The sequence below is a fragment of the Agelaius tricolor genome, unplaced genomic scaffold (assembly GCF_023055355.1).
Source record: "Agelaius tricolor isolate 1412-34295 unplaced genomic scaffold, bAgeTri1.0.p SCAF_3, whole genome shotgun sequence".
Taxonomy (NCBI): Eukaryota; Metazoa; Chordata; class Aves; order Passeriformes; family Icteridae; genus Agelaius; species Agelaius tricolor.
The window spans coordinates 14,710,297-14,734,077 of record NW_027269263.1 but is presented as its reverse complement, the minus strand read 5'-3'; the positions used below and the strand labels follow the sequence as shown (position 1 = coordinate 14,734,077).

At 41.0% G+C, this 23,781-nt stretch overlaps 1 protein-coding gene across 1 annotated transcript; it reads left to right on the top strand.

Annotated features, from left to right (window-relative positions):
- The first annotated feature begins 10,703 nt into the window (after nucleotides 1–10,703).
- LOC139587625 (sulfotransferase 6B1-like) lies at nucleotides 10,704–18,720 on the top strand. Its single transcript, XM_071422022.1, has 6 exons — nucleotides 10,704–10,848; nucleotides 11,637–11,821; nucleotides 12,864–12,990; nucleotides 15,186–15,280; nucleotides 16,293–16,479; nucleotides 18,602–18,720. The coding sequence occupies exons 1-6, from the start codon at nucleotides 10,704–10,706 to the stop codon at nucleotides 18,718–18,720; spliced, it is 858 nt and encodes a 285-aa protein (XP_071278123.1).
- The last annotated feature ends 5,061 nt before the right edge of the window (nucleotides 18,721–23,781 follow it).

Below are 23,781 nucleotides of genomic sequence, written 5' to 3'. Positions count from 1 at the left end.
TGGTCAGCAGAAATATGCCTTTATGATAGAACTGGCCTCTGTTCACTAAGCAAATAAATACCATACATATACCTTAGGGGCTATTTAGAAATTAATTGAAGTCAATCAAAGTGTTATCTACTCACTTAAAGCCAAACAGTGGCAAAATGTCCAGCACAAAAGGCACACCTCTAGATTTATGTCTCAAAAATTATTAAGCATTTATTTTGCATGAAGGTGCATGATACTGGCTGGCTGCACCATTTTTCTGCTGCACTTCTCTTTTACATTTCATCAAAAAGAATTGAAAAATATCTTGGAGATTTGAATCCATCTTCATCAGTTGAGTGATGTAGCCACTGCTTGTGCTTCCAGATAACGAGGGCAGAGCTGTCCTGCCAGATCCTTCACTGTCATCAGGATAAATCATTTTACAAGCTTAAATAAAGGAAATAGACCTACTAACTCTGTAAGGTGTTTGCACAAATCATAAATATTTATTTGACCATCTCTCTGATTTTCAGAATAAAAGAAAATCCAGATTACATTTACATCGATTCATTTCATATATTCATATGTTCATTTCCCCATTCTAAAGTCATGTCTTCATTGATGTTTGTGACTTCTGCATACACATTTAAAGAAGTCTTGCACATAATTATTTCATGTTCTATTCAGCCATCAACAATTGTTGCAAAGTGACATTACTGCAACTGGTAACATTTAATATTTTTATTCCTATCATAAAACCCACCTATTTTTCTATCAGTCAGACATAGTAAAGAAAAATCCAGACCCTGCCATCCATGCTAAACACACTACTCCCAATAAATTCAGTGTTATTTCCAATTTTCTAAGGACAAAACACAGGACTGAGCCTAGAGTTACATTCATGCAAGAAAGGAAGAAATCTTTTTTTAATTAGGTGTAAGGATTTGAGGGAAAATGCTGGATACACTTGAAACTCTGAAGAAATATGAGGCTGTATTTTGGTATTTATATTTGCTGTCTGTATTTTATTTTATCGTAAGGATAATTTTAGGAATCTGACTGCAATCCAATATGCAGAAATGAACTACATGTTCTTTCTCTTCCATTAACTTTTCTTTTTATCCCTCAGCCAGCTCCATTTTCTTTCTCTTTGTACAATAATGATAACAGAATGGTACGAGTATAAGAAATAAGGATCTGAAAATGCAGAAAATTGAGGACAATTTTGTGAAAAGCAGCCAGAATTCCAGATTTCTAATGCTGGCACTAACTAGCTCAATTTTGCATTTAACCTGTTGGTCTTCAGAAGCATTTTCATTTCTTCAGGGAAAATAACCCTAAACAACAAACTCATGAAGTTGTTACTGAGCTGACAGCAAGAGAGAATTTTGCAGAAGTTTGCTGGTTGAAGTGCATCTGAAGAAATTATGCACTCAGGCAGGTAAATGAGGTGTTTCTGTTGTGAATGGAAGTTCCTGGAACTGGCTGCATGAAAGCCAGTGAGTCAACAAGTTGAAAAAAAAAAAGAAGAAAACACAGATAATCCCGTATTACACCTTAATCAGACAATTTATTACAGCAAGATAACTCTGGAAAAACAGAGACAGCCAATGTGAAATATTAATCTTGGGGACCTGGATGACATCTAGAACATCCAAATGTAAATCCATGAATTTAAAGGTTGATGTGGATGTTGGCCCAGCAGTCTTTAAAGGCTTTTAGCCTTGTTAATCTCGATGGGATCCTGCTTTCTCAATAATGTAAAACAAGGATCATTATTTCAGCTGAGTTACATCATGACATTTGTGATGTGGTTGCATACAAGACATTGCTCCTTAATTATATTCTAAAAGTTACAAAGGTGTTGGAGGCCTTATCCAAGACTTTCAGGGCTGAAATAATTCATTAGTGGTAACAGGGAAGACACTCCACTCTGCATCAGTTAACTTTTGGCATTTTCTTGTATACTCTGCAGAAGAAAAATGGAATTGTTAATGAAAAAAAATTACCTAGGTGGAGCAGTAGTTGGTTTTGGAGTGATTGTTCTCTTATTTCTTATTTGGGTGGAAATTTTACACTTAACACCCACTCAGAAACACCACTTGCAGTGGCTGTTACCCCACCAATATTTTATCTCCATTTATTTTACTGAAGTTGTCACTGATTTCTTCTCTCTGGTGACCAGGGACAGGACCTGAGGGAATGGCTGGAGCTGTGTCAGGGGAGGGTTAGGGTGGATATCAGGAAAAGGTTCTTTCCCCAGAGGGTGCTGGGGCACTGAGCAGGCTCCCCAGGAATGGTCACAGCCCCAAGGCTGCCAGAGCTCCAGGAGATGCACAGGATGGGTGGGATTGTTGGGGTGTCTCTTTTGAGGGAAAAACTCAAATGCACAAAATAGCTACTGGACTTGGTGTTTAAATGAATTTATATATTATATAAATATAGATTCATAAATGGAAACAGTATCTAATAACCAGACAGAAGGGGTTAATTAGTTGGATTCAACTTAATGTTCCTTCCCAATTTCAGACACCTGTTAGAGAAAAAGGGCTGTTAAACCTGCAGATTACAACCATGAACGTGTCAACTCAGAGAGGAGCTGAGCTGGCCTAAAATCAGCCTGGTTCCTGGACTCATGGAAAGGACCTCTAGCATCATCAAGTCCAGCCATCAACCCAGCACCACCACCATGTTTGTCAGTGACCATGTCCTCAAGTGCCATATCCACGTTTTTTGAGCACTCCAGGATGCTGACTCCACCATCTCCTTTGGCAGTCTGTTCTTCTTCTAGTACTCAATAAGCTGTTCCATGAAAAAAATTTGCCTATTATCTAATCTAAATCACCCCTGCTGCAAATTGAAGCCACTTCCTCTTGTCCTGACACTTCTTACCTGGGAGAAGAGACCGATCCCCACCTGGCTACAACCTCCTTTTATGGGTGTTTAGAGAGCAAGGTCGCCCTGAGCTTCCTTTTCTCCAGACTAAAAGAGAAAAGGCTATTCCCTCCTTTTCATGGGACTTGTGCTCTTCAGCAGCTTCATTGCCCTTCTTTGGACATCTTCCAGCCTCTTTGGACACATTCCAGGCAGTAATTCCCAGTGTAATTCTGTCATGGACAGTGCACAGACAGACTGTGCCAGTCTTGGCTTGTGTGCTGTGTTAGCCCAGCAGGATCCTGATCACACCTGGGGTCTCTGAAAGCAGCAGGTATTTAGCCCCTGGAGCTGGACAGCCAGCAGCCCACTCCTCATGTCATTCTGCTGCCCAAACCCACAGTCATCCTCCCCCTTTGTCCCAGCTTGTTGCAAGAGTTATAGTGGAAACAAATTCCAAAGAGACTGGGACCCACTGAGTCTTCTACTCTGTATGTTGTAAATCTTGTCATACTTTCTCTTAGGATGAGTGTGCACAGAAAGTCCAGGTAAGACAAATGATGGCTTTTAAGCCATTTACATTTCAGCACCTCCCAGAAAGGCACAGAAAAAACAAGGTAGGTTGATTCATGACTGTTGCCATTTGGAAAAATCTCTTTTCTAAATTAGCAGTGAGACACAGAGTATAACTGACAATAATTAGCTACCAGGAAGGGAATGGCCCAAGTGACTTCCTTGTCCTTTTGAATGACGACTTCAAACATGACTAGATGAAAAATACAGCTCTGTGCAACAGGCTGTTGATATCTGATCAGGTGCAACTGCATGAAATTACAGTTTGTGTTAGACTTGTGGTTCCACTCCAGGGGCTATGGAGCCATTTGTACCTTTTAGTCTAAACCAAAATTCTATCTCCAATGATGGGAGGAGTTATGAGCTGTGCTCCATCCCAGGAAAAGGGCTGGACAGCTGTACAACATCTGTTTGAAAGCTTCCTTTAGAACCATAAAAAAGCTGAGGTTTTTTTTTCACTCTATCCAATATTAAGACTAAAATACTGTGTGGCAGAGAATCCTGATTTGTTCTTGCCTTGTTCTGAGCTACATCCCAGCTCTGCCAGAGAGGACAAGTGTGCAGTAGGAATTCTCTTTCCTGTTAAAGACATCTATGCCTAAGGAGTTCATGCAACACAGGAATGTATGAAAGAAACCCCAACTCATAACAAGAGAGAAGAAATATAAACTTTGCAGAATATTACCCAGCCACTGAATGACACAAAGGCAGAGAATTGATAGGAAATTTATGTTTCACTTATCCAGTCTGGATCTGGCCTGAGTTTTGATTGCTGTTCCCATCACAAATCACAGAAAGCTGCTATAAATACTGGCCAAATAACTTCCTTTTAGACTTTGGAATTAATTTGACAGTCCAGGAGTGACTAACAGTTTTGGACAAGATTGAGCTGTACTGGTGCTGTCTGGGAAAAAGTCAACTTTCTTCCCGGTGCTTCCCAGCTCCTCTCTATCACCTCCTGATTTTCCTGTAGCATTTTACAGCTCATGTCTAATAACTTGGGACTGAGAGACCTTAAAGAACCTTGAAATCAGGGATAATATAAAGATGTAGCTGTGTCCAGCTAGATGCTGAATTTAAAGGCAGTGTGTGGACCATCAGGATAGCATTTGCTATCAGACCTTTTTGTTGTGTGCAGTGAGGGTCCACATGGCGTAGATCTCTGAAAAACACACACATCAAAGGCTTTTCTTTCTGGAATTTTTCTGGCTCCCCATAGAATACTTTAGCCTATTATTGCTTATGTGCTTCAAAATATTTCTATCCAGTTACACTAACAAATCAGAAGAAGTTGAAACCATTTCAAGTCACCAGTGAAGTTCCTAGAGCCATTTTAAGTGCTTGTGCACCAGCAATTACAAGGCGACCCATTAGTTTTTGTAATTAATTCCTGTGCCAATTAGCCGATAAAGATAAGCAGAAAATTAATTAGGCCTCCATGGCCTGTCCTCTCTCTCTGGATTCCCAGGAATGCCACTAGGCAACCCCACCCTGACAGACAAGGGAGAGGGCTTACCTGGTTTAGGCCCCCTGCATGCACACAGCATCATTATTTTTTGGACCAGGGTAGGTTAAAATCCTCATTTGATTTCCTTTTCTGGCCTCTTGTCCCCCTGCCTCCCCTTCATGTGCTCATTCTGTGTGTGCTCACCCCCCAGAGGTGTGCTCATGTGCAGTTGCAGGGCAGGAGCTGGGGAGACAGCAGTGAGCTCAGAGGTGGCACTGACCTGCCACCCTCTGCCAAGGCAGGGCTCTGCTGGCAGCAGTGGCACTGTTGTCATTCACTCTAATTAGCTGTATCAGCTGTGCATGAGGCATGAAATGTCCACGGGCAACCCTTTGTGCTAAGAGGGATGGAGGGAGGTCAGGGAACTTTATCATCTGCCATGCCATAAACACTGCCGGCACACAGGGCTGACTTCCTCCAGAGCCTCAGACAGCAGTACCTGTGGAGTCAGAGACTTCTGAAATCAGAGCTGTCAACTCATAGCTCTTGATTAGGGCTGAGATACAAGTTAATGAGGAGAGGCTTTGCTGAGAGCACTCAGACGCTGCAGGGAAGCTCTACCAGGAAGAGAACTGCTGTTGGAAGTTGGAAGTTGTACAGGGATCCAGTCAGCCCATTCCAGTAAAGCAGCCTTGGCTAAGTCACACACCCTGATAGCTGGGACCAGCTCAGAGTACACTGAGGCAGAGTCTTGATGTGTTGTGGGCAGCCCTACACCCATCCTGTGTTGTAGTGCGTTTTTATACTTTGTAATACTTTGAAGTAGTTTTGTTTTGTATCCCCATGTTTTTCCCAAATGGTTTATCCCAAACTGTACCCCCCTCCCTTTACCTGTGTTATCCCTCTCCCGGGATGAGATCATCCCCAAACCCCCACCCTGGCTCTCTGTCAATCACTCAGCATCCCATCCCTCCATCCAGAAGTTTCGGTCCAAGTCGTCGAGTGATGAGCCAGAGGCCAGGGGTCAGCCCCCCAAGCCTTGCCCCATACGCTGTCCTATATGTCTATCCCCCAGTACCCATCCCTTAGGGTCACTCATTGGTTGGTAAAATGTTATCTACTTTTGGTTTCCACCTCCCTTTAAATGTGACCTTGGCACATCTCCCGGGGCTCTCGGCAGGAGGCCCCTGAGGTGCAGGAGCTCCTTTGGGACTCCTAATAAAACCTTGGATTAACCCCTGCTAAGAGTCGGCCTTTATCTTCTACCGATGTCTCTGGTGTCTCTTGTGCTGCAAAGGCGCCCAGCCCAGGTGCCCTCAGCACCCTCGGGGCACAGAGAGTGTCTCCCTGCCAGCCCAGGTGCCCTCAGCACCCTCGGGGCACACACAGAGAGTGTCTCCCTGCCAGGCCAGGTGCCCTCAGCACCCTCGGGGCACACACAGAGAGTGTCTCCCTGCTGTCAGCCCAGGTGCCCTCAGTACCCTCGGGGCACACACAGAGAGTGTCTCCCTGCTGTCAGCCCAGGTGCCCTCAGCACCCTCGGGGCACACACAGACAGTGTCTCCCTGCCAGCCCAGGTGTCCTCAGCACCCTCGGGGCACAGAGAGTGTCTCCCTGCCAGCCCAGGTGCCCTCAGTACCCTCGGGGCACACACAGAGAGTGTCTCCCCGCTGTCAGCCCAGGTGCCCTCAGTACCCTCGGGGCACACACAGAGAGTGTCTCCCTGCCAGCCCAGGTGCCCTCAGTACCCTCGGGGCACACACAGAGAGTGTCTCCCTGCCAGCCCAGGTGCCCTCAGTACCCTCGGGGCACACACAGACAGTGTCTCCCCCCAGCCCAGGTGCCCTCAGTACCCTCGGGGCACACACAGAGAGTGTCTCCCTCCCAGCCCAGGTGCCCTCAGTACCCTCGGGGCACACACAGACAGTGTCTCCCTGCCAGCCCAGGTGCCCTCAGTACCCTCGGGGCACACACAGACAGTGTCTCCCTGCCAGCCCAGGTGCCCTCAGTACCCTCGGGGCACACACAGACAGTGTCTCCCTGTCAGCCCAGGTGCCCTCAGTACCCTCGGGGCACACACAGACAGTGTCTCCCTGCCAGCCCAGGTGCCCTCAGTACCCTCGGGGCACACACAGAGAGTGTCTCCCCGCTGTGGCTGTGTCGGGGCTGCCCCCCCGTGTCTGCCGACTCGGGACTGGCCCAGGGCTCCTGAGAGGCTCGCAGAGAGACTGAGACAATCCTGCAATTGAGTTTCATTAGAACTACACAGAAGCCCAGGATGAGGTTCCTAAATTCTCAGCATCCAGACACCAAGGGGCCCTAACTTCCCAAACACTCTGAGCACTCATGCTGCATCCAACATTTTGCAGGCTGTCTTTATTAAATAGCCATAAACTTAGACAAGACACTTCATTTGTAACATTAAAATAAATAGGGATTTCACAGAAACCCTTCAAGGGAAATTCTACTCCCGGGTGCATCAGGTGAAGGTAAATCTTTTGTCATTTAGGGACATGTGGGCTCATCAGACTTGGAGCAATGATGAACTGGAGACATTTCAGTTCTTGGCCACATCAGTTTTACCACTCATTCATTACCACAACACTGAAATATTTCACAGCTTTAGGACATTTCAAAAAAAGGAGGAACCTGATGCTTGAGAGGGCTAGATAAAACCACTCATAACCCTGTGCATGTACACCCAAATTTTCATCATATGCAAACAACATGTGCCTTTGCCTGCATATTTCCACAATATCACAATATCATTTTAGTACATGCTGCCTGAGAGGGGTTTGGAGGGGAACAGACTGGCCTCAGCTGAGAAATCTTCAGCTGAAGCAGATGTACATGGTACTGCCTTTTATCAAGCAGAGAAGAGGATGGGGAGTCTGAATTACAACTTGCAGGGCAGAGGCAGGAACAGAACAGTCAAAATTTTTAAGTCATTAGAAAAGAAATTTCTCACTCGACAAGGATCTAGATGGGAGAAGGTAAGTCAGACATGGAGACAGGAAGAGCTGGACTGAAGCAGTGTTCAGCTGCCCAGCTACATTTGTCTCAAATCATGAAGAATCCCCAAAATCCAAATTTGGCACTGCTCCCCAGAAAGAAAATACCTGTGAAACCTGCTGGTAACATGTGCACTCCATCAGTATGGACAGCAGAGACCAGAACAAGGAGAACTTGGCACTGGGAAAAGCTCCTCAGAGCCTGGTGCAGAGATCAGGCAATAGGTACTGCAGTCCTGGTGTGTCTATATGTCTATATATACATGTTTACATATATATATATATATATATATATATATATATATATATATATGTATATATATATATATATATACAGTGATAAAGAAGAAAATCAAACTTGGATGGAGAGTTTGGCATAGTCTTCTTTAAACCTGTGCTCTTTTTGTATAATGTAGCCGTAATAATGTATTTTATGGCAATGTAGTTAGCATGGTTTTAATAATAGCTTTTTCCTGCAAGGTGCCAAATATTCTCTTGTTCCTTAAGTTGTTGCAATTCAGGATACTGTTTCTTTGCAGGGATAGGCCTTATTTTACAAGTATAGGCAGCATTTGGGGAGGAAAAGTTTCAGTTTCATTTCCCCTGGATTGCTACTATTACACACACTTAAAAGATAAGCTACTACAAAAAGCAACTGAAATGAGCTAAAAGAACTGGAATTTTCCTGGCTACTGTATTGCTTCTGTTTTACACCTTAGCAGTTTCTGTTGTGAATGATTAATTCAGGTCCAAGTCATTAGATGAGGCAAATATGCTGATTCAAAACTTAGCAGGAGTGCAGGAGGAAATGAAAGAGAATAAGCATAGTAAATATGCAAAACATTTTACAATGAGATTACTTCTGCCAGGTCAAGGCAGTAAAGTTTTACTAGCTTGTGCTATGTGCCTGTAACTGGAATGATGACTCGCAAAATCAACCTTGGAAATATCTCTCTCTGTAAATTCAGATTAATATGCACATTCAGAATTACACAGGAACAGGGGGTTTATGCCTTTGGACATAGTTTGTATACCTGAAGTAACCAAAGTAAAATCTGCTGACAGAAATAGATTTTTGAGTATTCACATCTTAAGGTATGAAGCAGTGGCTTAGGTGTTTAGCCTGGGGGCAGGAGGAAAATGTTGAGCTCCTCTGGGACATTCCCTAATTCCTACCTGAGCACCTATATCCAATGTTTCTTGTATCCCCACTGATTCTCTGGAAAGATTCCCCACCACCTCATCCTTAGCAATAGGGAACATCTTTCCAGAGTGTATTTTCCATGATTTTCAACCCAACCTGGCCCTGTAGGAGAGAAATTCAGAGTTTACTGATGGCACAGGTTATGTTTTGTAGGTGATAAATGTTTGAGGACAACTTTACAGGTGAGAAGATCACTTCTCTTTGAGGCTGAGAAAGGAAAGGGGGGTGGGGGAAATCAACTTTACATTGCTGGTTTTTGTGGCAATTGGATTAGAAATAAGCAAGCACAGAAGCTGGTAAGTGTTCTTACTTCTTGTGAGCAATCCTGGCTGCTCAGGTGTTTATTGGAAGAATATGTCTATTTATTAACTTCTCACCAGGGCTCAGGGGAGTACATCTGGGAATCAGAACTCCTCTGACCAAACCCAAGTTGTTATTTATGATAAAAAAAGAACATTGGTAAAGCTGGAAAATTCCTGGAGCATTGCTTAATTTTAAACCAAGATTTCCAAGGAGGTTTTTGAGTTGAAGATATTGAAGGGCCTTGGCTGAATATATCAGAGGAATCTTTCAGTAGGAATAGTGAAGCCATTGGATTTTTAAAGAAAGAATGTAAAAAAAGAGTAAATTAATTTGTAACCATTGAAGGGAAAATTGAAAGTACTAAACATTCTAAAATGTTTTAGTTCATAACTGAGCTATTTATTTTACTGTGATACATTCACATTGCTTAAGGTCACATTAAAAAAAAGTGGAGTTTTCTGTTTGAAAAATATTAATGATAATTTCCACAGATTCAAATGGAAAAAAAACCAAACCCAAACATTTGAAAACAGATAATTAATGGAGAACTGTCTCTTTCCTGGAAGTGACTTTTGTATTGATAAATCTGCATATTCTGTGGAAAGATTTAAAAATCTTCAACCACTTCTAGTCACAAAACACACGGGATTAAAAGCAACATTAAATATCTATATAATACATCTCTTTAAATATCTACTTTCATTTTGGGATTTTTGTTGCTTATACTCTTCTTATGGAGACATATAACATCTTAAAAACTGATTGTACCTCACAAGATTCAAGCACTTTGAATCAATTTGCACTTTTGAAATTTCAAGCTGTTGTATAGTTGATAAAAGGAAACAAACAAAAAATTTCATTCACATAAAAAAGACATTGTTTCTCTAAAAATCAACATTATTTTAAGATGCAGCTTTTTCCTTGGAAGGTAAGAATATTTTCCACCAAAATATAACTTACATAATAATCATAGTAACCATATTTTAATGTAATGTTAATTGTCATTATTTTTCACAATTAAATTTTTACCATTACCTCATTTCTTTATCTGGAGAGCCAATAAATGACAAATGGGATGCATTTTTCATGACTCAGCATTTTGGTTATTTATTAAGTTAGCTCTAATATTTCAGTTGCCTTTATCAACTACCTGAAAAAACAAATCAATATCTGATAGGGCATTGCAGCAAAGTATATAAGCATGAGGTTTGTGCTGCTGAGTCTCAATTTGTCACTTCCAGCCACCTGACTAAGAAGTGACATTTAAATCTTCCTCCTATCCCTGTTATCTGATTTGCAGGAACCCAAGACTTAAGCAACCATGTCCAGCTCAGGCGAGGCAGAGCTCCTACACACATTTAAGGGGATTCCCTTTACCACCAGGTCTTCTCCAGAGCTTTTAAAATCCTTAGATACTTTTGATGCTAGAGAAGATGATGTCCTTTTGGTTTCCTATCCCAAATCTGGTAAGTTCTCATTTTCAATGTTAATTGCAAGAAGTTGTGATTGTGTTTTCCATGTTCTCTGCTTAAATTACTTGGGAAATGTCTGTGTGAAAGAAACAAGAAAGGATGTTTAAGTATGTGAATGTATTATTCTGTCAGTAAATGTTCATATTACAAGAAATATGGGTCATTTTCCAAAATTTTGATTCTGTAATTGAAAACAATCTCAGGTGTTTTCATGTTAGAAAACAAATATATATTCCTGACCTGTAACCAAAATCTGTACTTGAAAGATTTTCTTGAGGACTTTCTACATTCAATTATGAGCAAGTCAAGAATTGTAGTAAGTTATTTGTGTGCCTCTTGGCTGTAGATTTATTAATTTCTTATCCTCTCTCCACCCACCTCTCTTGGACAGAGAAGCACACATGCAGGGGGAGCTCAATCAATACTTTCAGAAATATACAGACTCAAGTTATTGTAAGGAAAAAAAACCCAAACAAACAGATTATTCTAAAATAAATTATTTAAACAATTTAGCCACCTCTCAGTTTGTCTAATGGAATGGTTTTGCTACCAATATTAACACTTCTCTCAGAGTTACTTTGTAATTCAGATATAGCCCTAATTTTTTCAGTGTTTATATATTTGGGGCCAATGGGATTACTTAGTCATGTAAAGTTTCTTGAATCTGTAGATTAAAATATCACTGGCAAGGTGTTTCTGTATGAAAAATGCATGTTTCACAGTAATAAATATTCATCCTTTTTTATTATTTGTTTTGTTTACTTAAAATTCCTCTTCTGTAGGCACTCACTGGCTTGCAGGAGTTATAACAAAGCTTTACGATACTCGAGTCACAGTAACATCTCCCATTGAACTTGGAGACATTTCCCAACTGGAGGAGCTGAATAAACTCTCATCAAAGAGAATCATCCCAACACACTTAGACTACAACATGTTGCCTCCAAATTTTAAGAATAAGAAATGCAAGGTAAGGCAAAAATGATATCAAAGCAGTAAAATATGTAGAAAGTCTACTAGGAATCTATTTTGTCCTGTTGATCCTTAGTAATTTTTGAATGATTCACAGTTTTAGAAATGTTTTGCTGTGAATTTTGGAGACACAGCTGACCACTAGTTGAAAGCAGCAGGAGCAGAGACTTGGACTGGGGACTGGGTTCTGCTCCTGCCCCACTGCTCCCATGGGGTGATTTTTACACCAGGCACCACATAAAATAGGACATCAACATATTTTGACCAGAAGTCTCTCATTAGTAATTGGGGTGTTCTCATGACCTCATTTCCTACTCTCTTAGAAAATCTTGGCTACTTACAGGCTCCTCTGGGATTAAAGGAACTCTGACCCTCCTGCTGGAGCTTTCTGAAGAGCCCATAAAGGCATTGGGCAAACAGAGGAGAAATGAGATGAGGGAGGCAGATTCAGAGCACAGTTTTGAGTTCATAGAATCACAGAATCACCTGGATTGGAAGAGACCTTAAAGATCATCTTGTTCCAACCCCCATGCAATGGGCAGGGACACCTACTAAACCAGTTCCTCCCATGCTAATGTGGGAGATTTAAAAAATAAGTCTCAGATTTTATATTCAAAGTAAAAAATTTCAGGATCACTCAGATCCAGACTTTTGGGACAAAGTTGATTTGAATAAAAGGCCAAAATTTACATCTTGCAGCTGTCCTTTGAATGTTAATTAGTAAATGCTTTCATATGTGAGATATATGAGATAATATGCTGACTCAAGATTAAAGTTAACACAGGCTCTTTCATAAAGCATAAACATTATCCAGCCAGGGCAAACACACCTCTGTCCACGTGGAATTGTTTGCTAATCACTATGGACTCCTTACTAAGAAGAGATTTCTAATTTAATGGCATGGTCACTGAAGGAGGTATCCTAAAGGAAAGGGTTTTGACACTGCAAACTGCCTATAACAATGCTCTATTTACACACAGAGCTCCTCTTAAATAAAGGGAGGATATTATCATAAATAACTACATTTTCTTCATTTGCAGATGATCTACATCAGCAGAAATCCAAAAGACACCGCAGTTTCCATGTTTCATTACTACAGAGATAACCCAAACCTTCCCACTGTAGACAGCTGGACTGCTTTCTTTGACCTGTTCTTAAAAGGCAATGGTAGGTTAAATGTTTTCTCTTTGCAGTTCATGTAAGTTTGTTATGCACAGAATGGCTTAAGAAATTTAAACTGTGCGAAAACTCCTTATTGAACTCCTTATTCATATAGGGTTGGTGGGGATAAATCCTAATGCCAAACTAAACAAGAGCAAATAATAGGATGCTCTCTTCAGCCCTGCAAGAAGTCATTCTGAGAAGCAGCTGCATCATTCCAGCATAGCTCTTTGCAGGTTTTTGCTGCTCTTTGCTGCCCTAGGCGAGCAGGGCCATGGCTGGTGACGAGCATGTGAGGGGACTGTCACCAGGCTGCAGGGACAGCTGTGACTGCAGGTCTCGTGTCTTCTCCAGGCTGGGAGACAGCCCTGGGCAGCTCAACAAAGGAGCCTGTTCCTAAAGACCTTCTGCACACACTCTCCCTGATGTGCTGTCTCAGAAATGGGGTCCAAAGACCAAGGACAAGAGGGAGATTTTTCAGGAGTGGTGGGATGGCAGCTGGCAACAGGACCTTGTTCACATTTTCCACTCCCATATTTAGTGTTTTATTACTCCTTTGAGGACATGTGTCACCACAGTGATGATAACAGCAATAATGATTGATCACCTTGAAAACCCCAAAAGAAAAGTGCTTCTGCAGTCATCACAGACTCACATCAGAGCTCCAGGAGTCAATCTGTTTACTGCCTCCTCCAGGCTTTGGCTCAGATCTAGTGTTCTTAGTCCAGAGCAGCCCTAAGGCACATGCTTCAGTGATTTGCAGGATCTTGGCTTGTTTGGTATCAACTCTGAATATACAATAGTGAAAAAAAAAAAGAAACAGGATTCTATTCAAGGCCAGGCTGGATGGGCCTCTGAGCAACCTGCTCTGGTGGAAGATGTCCCTGCCCATGGCAGGGGAGTTGGAACTAAATGATCTTATAGGTCCCTTCCAATCTGAAGCATTCTGTGCTTCTATGATTTTAAAGCATGTCCTATTTCCCCATAAATTATTAGCCACCTTCTATTTTCCGAGTGCTTATGTGTGGCATAAATGGATAACTACGTTGGTTAAAGAGAAATTTAGGGAAGAGGTGATGTGGAGGGAAAGGTGGTCATTTTTGCTCCTAGTAGAAACATTTCAAGGTTGTGCTGCTTGATCCAAATCCTGCAGTAGTCTTGCAGAGTTAATATCAGAGTTAATATCAAAACAAGGGTTAGGACACACAGGGACAACTCTAATGACCTCCCAGGAGTCTCCAAGTCTCTTCTGAAGCCACCAGGATTGTGCTATCACTGGCCACATCCCCAGAGCAGCTGGCCAGGGGAGCAGGGTTTAATTGCACACTGTGGAGGACACATGCCTTGCACTTAGAAACTGCCTTATGTACTAGAGATGGCTCCAGACTGGAACATTCAGCTTAATTATAGTTATTAATTATAATTTATACTTAATTACAACTCACAGTTTGTGACCAAAATGATGCCCATAACAAGATTAGAATTTTCTGCTGGTGGTGGTTATAAAGCAAAGTCACAGTTCTGGAGAATGCTTGCTGAGCTTTCTCTGTTCAAGCCTCTTCTCATTGCCCTGCAAGAGGTTTTTATCTTGGCTTTGAAATGGAGAGGTCAGAATTTTGGTTTTTAAAGGAGCTGAAATTTAGCTGTGTTCCCATGGTTCAGCAAATGGAGCATTCAGACAAAACAAATCAGCTACAAACCCTTCTATCTGTGTCACTGGCTGAATGAAGCATTTGCATGAATTAAGTAATTCTTCAGCATTTAAAAATTATACAGATTCCCTTCTGCTGGGATGAAAGAGAGGTAACAACTGTGTGCTCCATTTGCCAGCCTGCTCATTTCATCTCCTGCTGAGGTGATCAGATCTCTGTGACCACAGACATGCAGTCAGTCATCTGTGAGATGTTCGTATCTTGTTAGGCCAGTACATTTTACTTCATTATTGGCCTTTCCTTAGATCTGGAGCCTGCTTCCACTACAGAATCATATCTCAGAATAGTATCTGGCATGAAAACAAATTCTAACAAGAATGGAAACCTCTTTGGAAGTTCCTTTTGTAAATTAGCATCACTTGACACAAAGAACTGCCCGTGTTTTAGAGGATTATAGATACAAATTATTGCCCTAAATGTGTGATGTAGCATTACAGTTATTTATGAATAAAGTTTTTCTGGATCTCTTTACATGGGTTTTCCTTTCAGTTGTCTGTGGATCCTGGTTTGATCATTTCCTAAGCTGGGAAGAACATGAAGATGAGAAAAATATCCTCTTTTTGTTCTATGAAGACATGAAGAAGGTAAATATGCTCTCTGCTCTTGGTGCAAAAGGCATTACTTGTAAATTAGCATCATTGAAACATCAAAGAAGAAGAAGATATAAGGAAAAAGGAGAAAGAAGGAAAATGTGAATATGTGTCTTTGGGCATATTTTTTATTTGCATGGAATTTAGTATTAACTAAATAATTCTGACTACACAAGTTATATAAACACAAAATCTTGTGAGAGTTGCATTTCTTAGATGCAGGAATGGGACTCAGACAATTTTCCTCAGGCTCAGGCAGAGTTTTAAGTTCCCCTTTTTTTGTCCTATGGAAAGACCAACCAAGGACATCTATTGAGGATCACACATTAATTTGCTATGTTTGACATTTTGGTGAAATTTTCAAAAAGTGATGTAAGACAACAGAACTACTCACATTTGGGACTTGTGTTCCCAATAAAAAAGAAAATTAGAGGCTGGAGGGGTAGGGAAAAACTTCACTATTCTTCAAAAAGAATAAGTAAAATGTCAACATACCTTAGCTTTCAGAGAATAAATTTTTAGGTGAATAGAAAATATTTTCTAGTGTCTCCATGAAAATCGGTTTGTTCATTTTTTGGGGGGAAAAAATTCAACTACTAGGAATATAAACAAACCATTTTGGATGCTGAGTCACTTGTTAGATCTCTAGATACAGCATGTCCAAAGAAATAAGCTACTTGGAGCTGGGCTTTGAGTATTCTTCTATTTCCAGGCAAATAATTCTGAAAGACAGGAGAACATTTTATCTGAAGTGGGAGATAAAATTGACAAAGTGACTGTGTGTGATAGGGCATACTTATTTATTAATTTCTGTGAAGATGGCTAAGAGGGGAATCAGGTTTATTGTACCTGTCATGTGCACAATACAATGACATATTTAGCTTTGCTTGAAAGTAAATAAATGTGTGACAAACTCATTTTGTAATAAAAGGGATAATTTTCAAATCAGCTAAAAGTCTGATAATCGGCCCAGAAACATAAAAGCTGTATTTTTCTTATACCTCAGGATCTCCCTAAAGTTGTAAAGGAAATTACTCTGTTCCTGAATTTAAATGTCAGTGATGATGATATCCAAGACATCTGCAACAAGTCCTCGTTCTCAGAGATGAAGAATGACACAGAAAAGGAGAACAGTGACCCCAGTCACACGGTGTGTGCTCTGACATCCAACAGGAAGCTGATTTTCCGAAAAGGTAAATTCCTTTGTGCCTAACACGGGAGAAGCAGTGGGAATCCAGACAAAGACTGCAGAGCAGGTCTTTCCTGGAGTCTTTGGGTCAGCCCTGGGAAGTGATGACAGGATTCTTCGACCTGAATCCCTATTAAAAATGACTTCCTAACTTCTCTGGCTGCAAATTCACACTTGTGCTAGAGAAGCCTAGAGGATCTGAACTATAGCCTGCTCTGTGGGAGCTGTTGAGCCAAAAGGAAAGCCTCACCCAGCAATACTCTTTATCTGTCTTTTTTTTTAATCTAAAAGTTGACCACCTCGGTGTTTTACAACGTCTCTGATATCACCTGCCAAGGTCACTTAGTTAACTAGAATAAGAAAGAGCCAGACAAATTCCTTCCGAATGAGACTGCTCTTATCACCCCTTATCTTACTGAAATATTCCTGAAGAAGGAATATGCTGACAACGACAGCAACAACAAAAGAATGGTCATAGGTAACTTCCAGACCTTAGAAAATTTTCCACAGTTCTTAGCTCAGATGTGATTTTAAAATACCCTCAGGAGCTGTTTTCTTGCTCCTGGCATTTCAGAACCTTCCACAGGTTTGGATAATAAGTCAATCAAACCCACTGTTTTTTTAAATTATTTTGATTTAGTTAATTTTTGAACAACAATTGACAGTTTAAAACTAGGAGTTGTTTCAGTTAATAAACAGAGAAATGTTACCTTCCATTAATTCACAATGGTTTTACCAGTCAGCAAAAACAAATGACAACATATCATCTGTCAATAAAAAAAGAAAAAAAAAAAAGAGCTGCATTTTTCTCAGTCAGTGAACTTTGATAGATATGATGAAAATGTTGAAAAATCCCAACATTTTTACTTCCAAGTAGTTCCTTTGCTAATCCCAGATGTTTAGCTAGTTTCAGCCAGTTTACAGAAGAGTTATATGTATATATTTTGCTTTGGGCTCTCTTTTCCTGTCCTTTAGGACAGCATACTGAATGCTATTTTAGTCAGAAAATGAGATGATTATTTTAGTCAGGTTTGGGTTGCAGAGTCTTTAGAACATGCACATGGAGGGAAACTGTAAGCATTGTCTGATAAAAATGTATCAGTTTATTAAACAATTTCCTTTTTGCTTGAACTGGGTAACAGTTGAAACACTTTTCTGATCACCAATGTCCATGGCCACCCAGAAGTATTCAATTGCCCATTTAAGTAGCTGGACATCTCATCCATAAAAATTCCTAGAGATTAGGAGCAGGTGTTTTGGTGGGATTAATTTGTCAGGCCATTCTGGGCTCCTTTTCTAGGAATCGTTTTTTGTCAGTGGCTTTTGGGCTACCACTCATTTAATAAGTTTAGATGGTGACTACAATTTCCTGTAAAGGTCCCTTCCCACCCAAACTGTTTTATGAATCTATGAATTTTTTGACTATTTACAAGACCATCTAGTAGAGAGATTCTTTACAAGGGCCTGGGGTGACAGGACAAGGGGGAATGGCTTCACACTGATAGAGAGGAGGTTCAGATTGGATATGAGGGAGAAATGCCTGTCTGTGACAGTGCTGAGGCCCTGGCACAGGTTGCCCAGAGAAGCTGTGGCTGCCCCTGGATCCCTGGCAGTGTCCAAGGCCAGGTTGGATGGGGCTCTGAGCAACCTGGATTAGTGGAAGGTGTCCTTGCCCATAGCAGGGGGATGGAATGAGATGATCTCTAAGGTCCTTTTCAACCCAAACCATTCCATGATTCTACAATTTCTTCTACTGACTGTGAAAAAACCCAGGCAGAGACCTTTAACTACACTCAACTAAGGCATGGCATGGCATGGCATCTGCCCAGATCACCAGGAGCTCTAATTCCACCTTGGAAAGCTGCTGTTCTTCCTCCACCACTTGTGTTGCTGGCACTAATCAGTTCTGAGGATGAGGCTTCATCAACCTTCATGGATGATGATCCAGATCTTTCCACCAGAGTCTCACCAGAACAGTTATGATCCTAACCTACCACAGTGACTGTGGTTAAGAATATATTAATATCTGTGCCAACTGCAACATTAACAAAACCAGGCTGTTTTAAAATAATTTTCTGCTCCACATATTGCTCACTTCACTGTTCTTTCTGCTCCTGTTTTCCTAGGTGCTGTTGGTGATTGGAAGAACTATTTCACTCCAAAGCAGAATATTAGGTTTGAGGAGATATTTAATGAGAAAATGAAACTCAGCAAGATGGCAAACAGTTTCATCTATGAGTGCTGAATCCCTGTGAAGAACAATATCCAGTTATCAACAAACATGCAGAGACCAGTTGGTGGGAAGTTCTGAATGGGTGTTCCCATCAGTTTATAGTGCTTCCAATAGGAAGGATTGTAAACATGGGTTCTTGAGAACAGGAAAGTTCTGACACAGTGCCAAAACTGAACTCAGTTCTCAGGGGGCAGGTGTACATGGTTTCAGAGTCAGGTGTCAGACCTTGGTTTGACAGCCAAATCTACTTCATAATTTATTTATTTTCTTTGCTCTAAGGGGATATGAACAGACTTCATAAACCTGAATAAAGAATTTTACCCAAGATAATATGAAGAGAAAAACAAAAAACAAACTTGCAAGAAACTGAATGTATAAGAAATCTAAAAACACATCATAAGAAAATGACCAAAAATTTGACCCCAGACTTGCTCCTTCTGTAATACACCATGATTTGCAAGTGCCTATCTTATTGGACATTGCTCTTGATAATTAAGTTGAAAACTGCAGCATTTGAAGATCTGAAGTCTGTTTACAAAAGTGTTTCTTTTTTTTCCTTTTCTTTTCTAACACTATATAGTTCTTTGATGTAACTTATTTCTGGATTAGGTAGCAGAGAGTCTTTGTGTTTTAAATGCAACTGATAAAAATCCAAATAAATTTCAGCAACCACATGTTGAGCAACGTTAATGTGTTTATTTTCCATTTGATTTTCTTCCTGAAAAATTCCTGTTTCCAGTGTTTTGATGAGAACTATTTTACTTTCCACTCCTTGAGCAACAAAACCAAACCACAGCTCAGAGACAGCTTAATCCAAACAGCACTTATTTATTTACTCTGCCCTGATAAAACAGATTTTCCAAGAATCAGCTGTCTGTGTCCACATCTCAGGGAGTGTTCTACCAAGCCACACAGTTTCAAGGCAGAACACAGTTCCTGTGTGTGAGAGAAGCTCCTCTCCTGGGTGTGTTGTTTCTGAGGTACAGAAACAACCTTGTTTCATCAACACTCATCTCCCTCCAGCCATACACTTCACACTTGCCAGGCAGCCACTTCATTTCATTCCTGCTTTGTGCAAGCTGGCATCAACACCTACTGATTTTGCACCTGCACAAACACACAGAAGTTATGGTGCTGAGGAGAGCGGGAGCAAAGCCTGTGTGCAGTCCTTTGCCACTTAACCAATTCAACACAACCTGAGGGAGATGATGCTCCGCTCTATATAAATAACCATTTGATGTGTTACTTTGCTCTTCTGATATTAAAATCACTCACTTTTCCCCCAAAATGCCACTGTTGCCCTCCTTTCAGGTGTTGTTCTTCCACTGTTAATAAGTGGCAAGAGAGCTGATGAAAATAATTGAACATTTTACTTAGAGACTTATTTCTTTCTGGCCATTTGAGTATGGGAAAAAAGCCAGAGGGTGCTTGGGGAAATGAGGTTTGCAAGTGAGTTTAGCTGCACTAAGACTGCTGTAAGCAGTGTTTGTACCACACATTGTATGCACACACAGAAAGGATTGTTTATATCAACATACTCACAATGTGGAACTGTGTGTGAAGGGACAGGATGAGGACTTGCCTTGTGGATCAAGGTAAGCTTGCTAAACTACTTAAACCTACCCATCAGCCAGGGAGGTAACAGTGTGCTGCTCAAAGTGCAGTTAGCTCCCTAGCTGCTTTGGGGGGATGAGGAATTAATCAGTTTACAGCATGGCCTACTGGCCAAATAAAGGATTTGCATAGATTAAAATTAACCAAAAAAAAAAAAAAAGTTTGGCAGGGCTTAATCAGAGCTAGGCCATGTGTCTTTGTGCTACCTAAGCTCTGATACCAATGACAGCAGCCTGGCTGGAGTAGCCCAAGCTCCCTTGCCACTAGCAGGGACAGCAGTTCAGAGGCACTGCAGGGCACTGGTCCAGTTTGCTCTTTACATTGCCATGCACTGCCTGCAAGTTTACCCCCAAATCCCCTTAAAACCTCTTGACTTCCATAATAAATCAAATGTCTGCTTTGTTTGAGCAAAGTGCTCCAAGTGTTGATACACTGATGTGGCAAGCCAAGACCGGGGCCTGCTTGTGAGTTATCAGAACTACTGCCCATAAAATCAGTTCAGACTCCAGGCGGAGATAAGTGTAGCTCCTTAAGATCCTTTAAGAGGCAGCATTCAGAGAATGGAATTGATCCAAAGGTAGATCATGATAAATATATTCGGAAAAACTTAAAGTTCATTAAGTGACATGAATGGGAGTGTTTTATATTTGTCTAAATCTGGTAAAGGGCCGTGAGGGGAATGAGGAGCAGCTGAGGCCACTTGGGTCTGTTCACCTGGAGGAGACTGAGGGGAGGCCTCGCTGCACTTGCAGCACCCTCGTGAGTGAAGAGGCGGGGCAGGCCCTGATCTCTCTGCTCTGTGTGACCAGGGACAGGACCCAGGGAACGACTGGAGCTGTGTCAGGGCAGGGTCAGGGTGGGTATCAGGGAAAGCTTCTTCCCCCAGAGGGTGCTGGGGCACTGAACAGGCTCCCCAGGAATGGTCACGGCCCCAAGGCTGCCAGAGCTCCAGGAGTGTTTGGACAGCGCTCTGAGGGATGCACAGGGTGGGATTGTTGGGGGGCCTGTGCAGGGCCAGGAGCTGCACTCCTAATCCTGAGGGGTCCCTTCTAACTCAGCTTATTCTGTGATTCTGAGGTACTTCATCCCATTTTGAAGCTTTTTAGAGCAAGCTTTACCTGATGAATAAAGACACTTCTGCTGGGCCTCACTGCTCAGAAGGATCAATTAGTGGCAACTGATCCCCTCCCAACTTGAGTCTGAACTGCTGTGGACAGAGTGTAACCAGGAAAAAAAAGGTGGGACAGTAAAAACAAAATCCTACATGGATTACTGCTACTGTACTAGCCATAAACAGGCTACTGTACCTACTGTACTAGCCATAAACAGGTGTGCAACTATACCTTCAGATAAAAGTTACAGCCCTGGAGAGACTATTTCCATGTTTAATACAAGAGTAGCCATAACTAGTCCAGATATATTTCAATTTAGGCCAGAAACTTGTCTGCAAAGCATGTGAACAACCAGGAAAAACATGGTATTTTCCAGAATGTTCTCCAAACCTCTGAGTACATTTTGGCCAAGAGCTTCCACAGCAATTTACTGTATCTCTAACTACAGATAATTATGACCACTGATTCATCCAAGGTACCTGTACTCTTACATAATTCTGTGTGTACTTTTGCCCTATTTTCCTTAATTTTTAAAGATTAGATTAGTCCTATTGAGAATAGTAATGCCATGTTCTTCTGCTCACTGTATCAGAGCTACACACTGACGTAGAATGAACCACTAACATACATTGTGGAAAAAAAATAAAATACAGTTGGGTATTTCCTACATAAGAAATAGGAAGAAGAATCTGAGGTTCAGAACCAGAACTCTGTTGAGTGTCAGATTCATGAAATACATGGCCCAAGCCTGTTTTAAGTATTCTGAGGCTCATTAAATGTCTGTAATCCATGTCCAGCTCTGGAAATCCACAGGCTGCAAATGTGCTGAGGCCACAGAAAAACTGGAAAGCACTCCTAAATACAACATGGTAAATTTATATTCCTCAGGTCTTTCCATGGCTTCCCATCCTTAATTTTACAGGTATTTTAACACCACTCCCTTCAGTCTAAAGTGAAGAATCCTCCTTCCAAAGTGAAGAAATCTGTTTTGGCTACTGCTGTGACTGAACCTGATTCCCGTCTTACATCATCCATTTTATCCTCCCACATTTACTCCCTTTGGAATGCTACAGCCTTTTCAACACAAAATAAACAAAACATGCAATATTCAAGATACACACAAACCACTGAATTATACAGTGGATTATTTTTATCCTATTTGTGATATATTCTTTTTCTAATAATTTCTGCTTTTTCAACTGCTAGCACACAGTTCAAACCACTAGATGCTTTTCTGAACTATAACTGCTCTGTAAAAATTGCTATTTTAACACTCATGTTAGGATTGTTTTTCAGTTAAGCTTAGCTTATTTTATATACACCTCCTCAGTTTCATCAGGCCCTCTCTTTGCTAACCTGAATAATTTGGTATCATTACCTTCACATTGCTCACTGCTCATTCTCTTTCATGCCTCCCCCACAGAAGGGGGAATGCTCTATTAAACCAGAGCCACATCCATAAACATACCTAGAATCACAAATGGGGATAGACCAACCTGTCCCAAAACAGGAGAGAGAGAAACAAACCCACCATCCAAAGATTTTTCAGACAAGTGTATTACTGCTAAGTTTTTCTAACCCATTTATGCATCAGGTTCATACATAATGGTGTTTTTCTTCTGTACAGCATTACTGCTCTTGTAGTGGTAACAATTAGGATGATTAGTCCTGCTGGGGGGAATTAGACTAATTTTGACTTATTTCTGCAAAAAGTAAATAGTGTTTTAAGACCAAACTAACAGAAAAAAAAAATTAAAACCAAAAACCTTCCCCCACATAGGCTCTGGAAAAACTAGTTAGCTAAAATGTGTGATCAAGGTTTAAAAGTTTTTAAAACTTGAATTCAGCAAGTATTAAAACATATCTCTGACTTCAAAAGATATATGTGATTCATATTGATTTGAAATGACTTAAGGTCAGAACTTGTTGCATCACCAAACAGGAACTGGAGAGGAAGATAAACTGAATAGGAGAAAAAGCAGATAAAAATAAATAATGAGAGTTAGAAGTGGGTGAAGGTGTGAAGGATTAATTTGGGCACTAAATCTGTCCACCTTTGCCATCATAAATCATTTTTGTGGCACATGAACTTGGAAGTGTAAGATTTGCAGTACAGAAACTCACCACAAGCCAGCCCATAACCATTCTCTACTTAAAAGATTTAAGAAAGCTGTTCATTTAAAATCTGAGGTAATCAGCTACTTTTTCATAATAGCTTACTACAAATATTTACATAGTTTCCTGTTTTTCCATTTCACAAAATCATTACAGAACAGCCCACATTACCTAAGATCTTCTTTGAAATAACCTAGGTTAATTGAAGCAAAAAAAAACAAGAGCTCACATG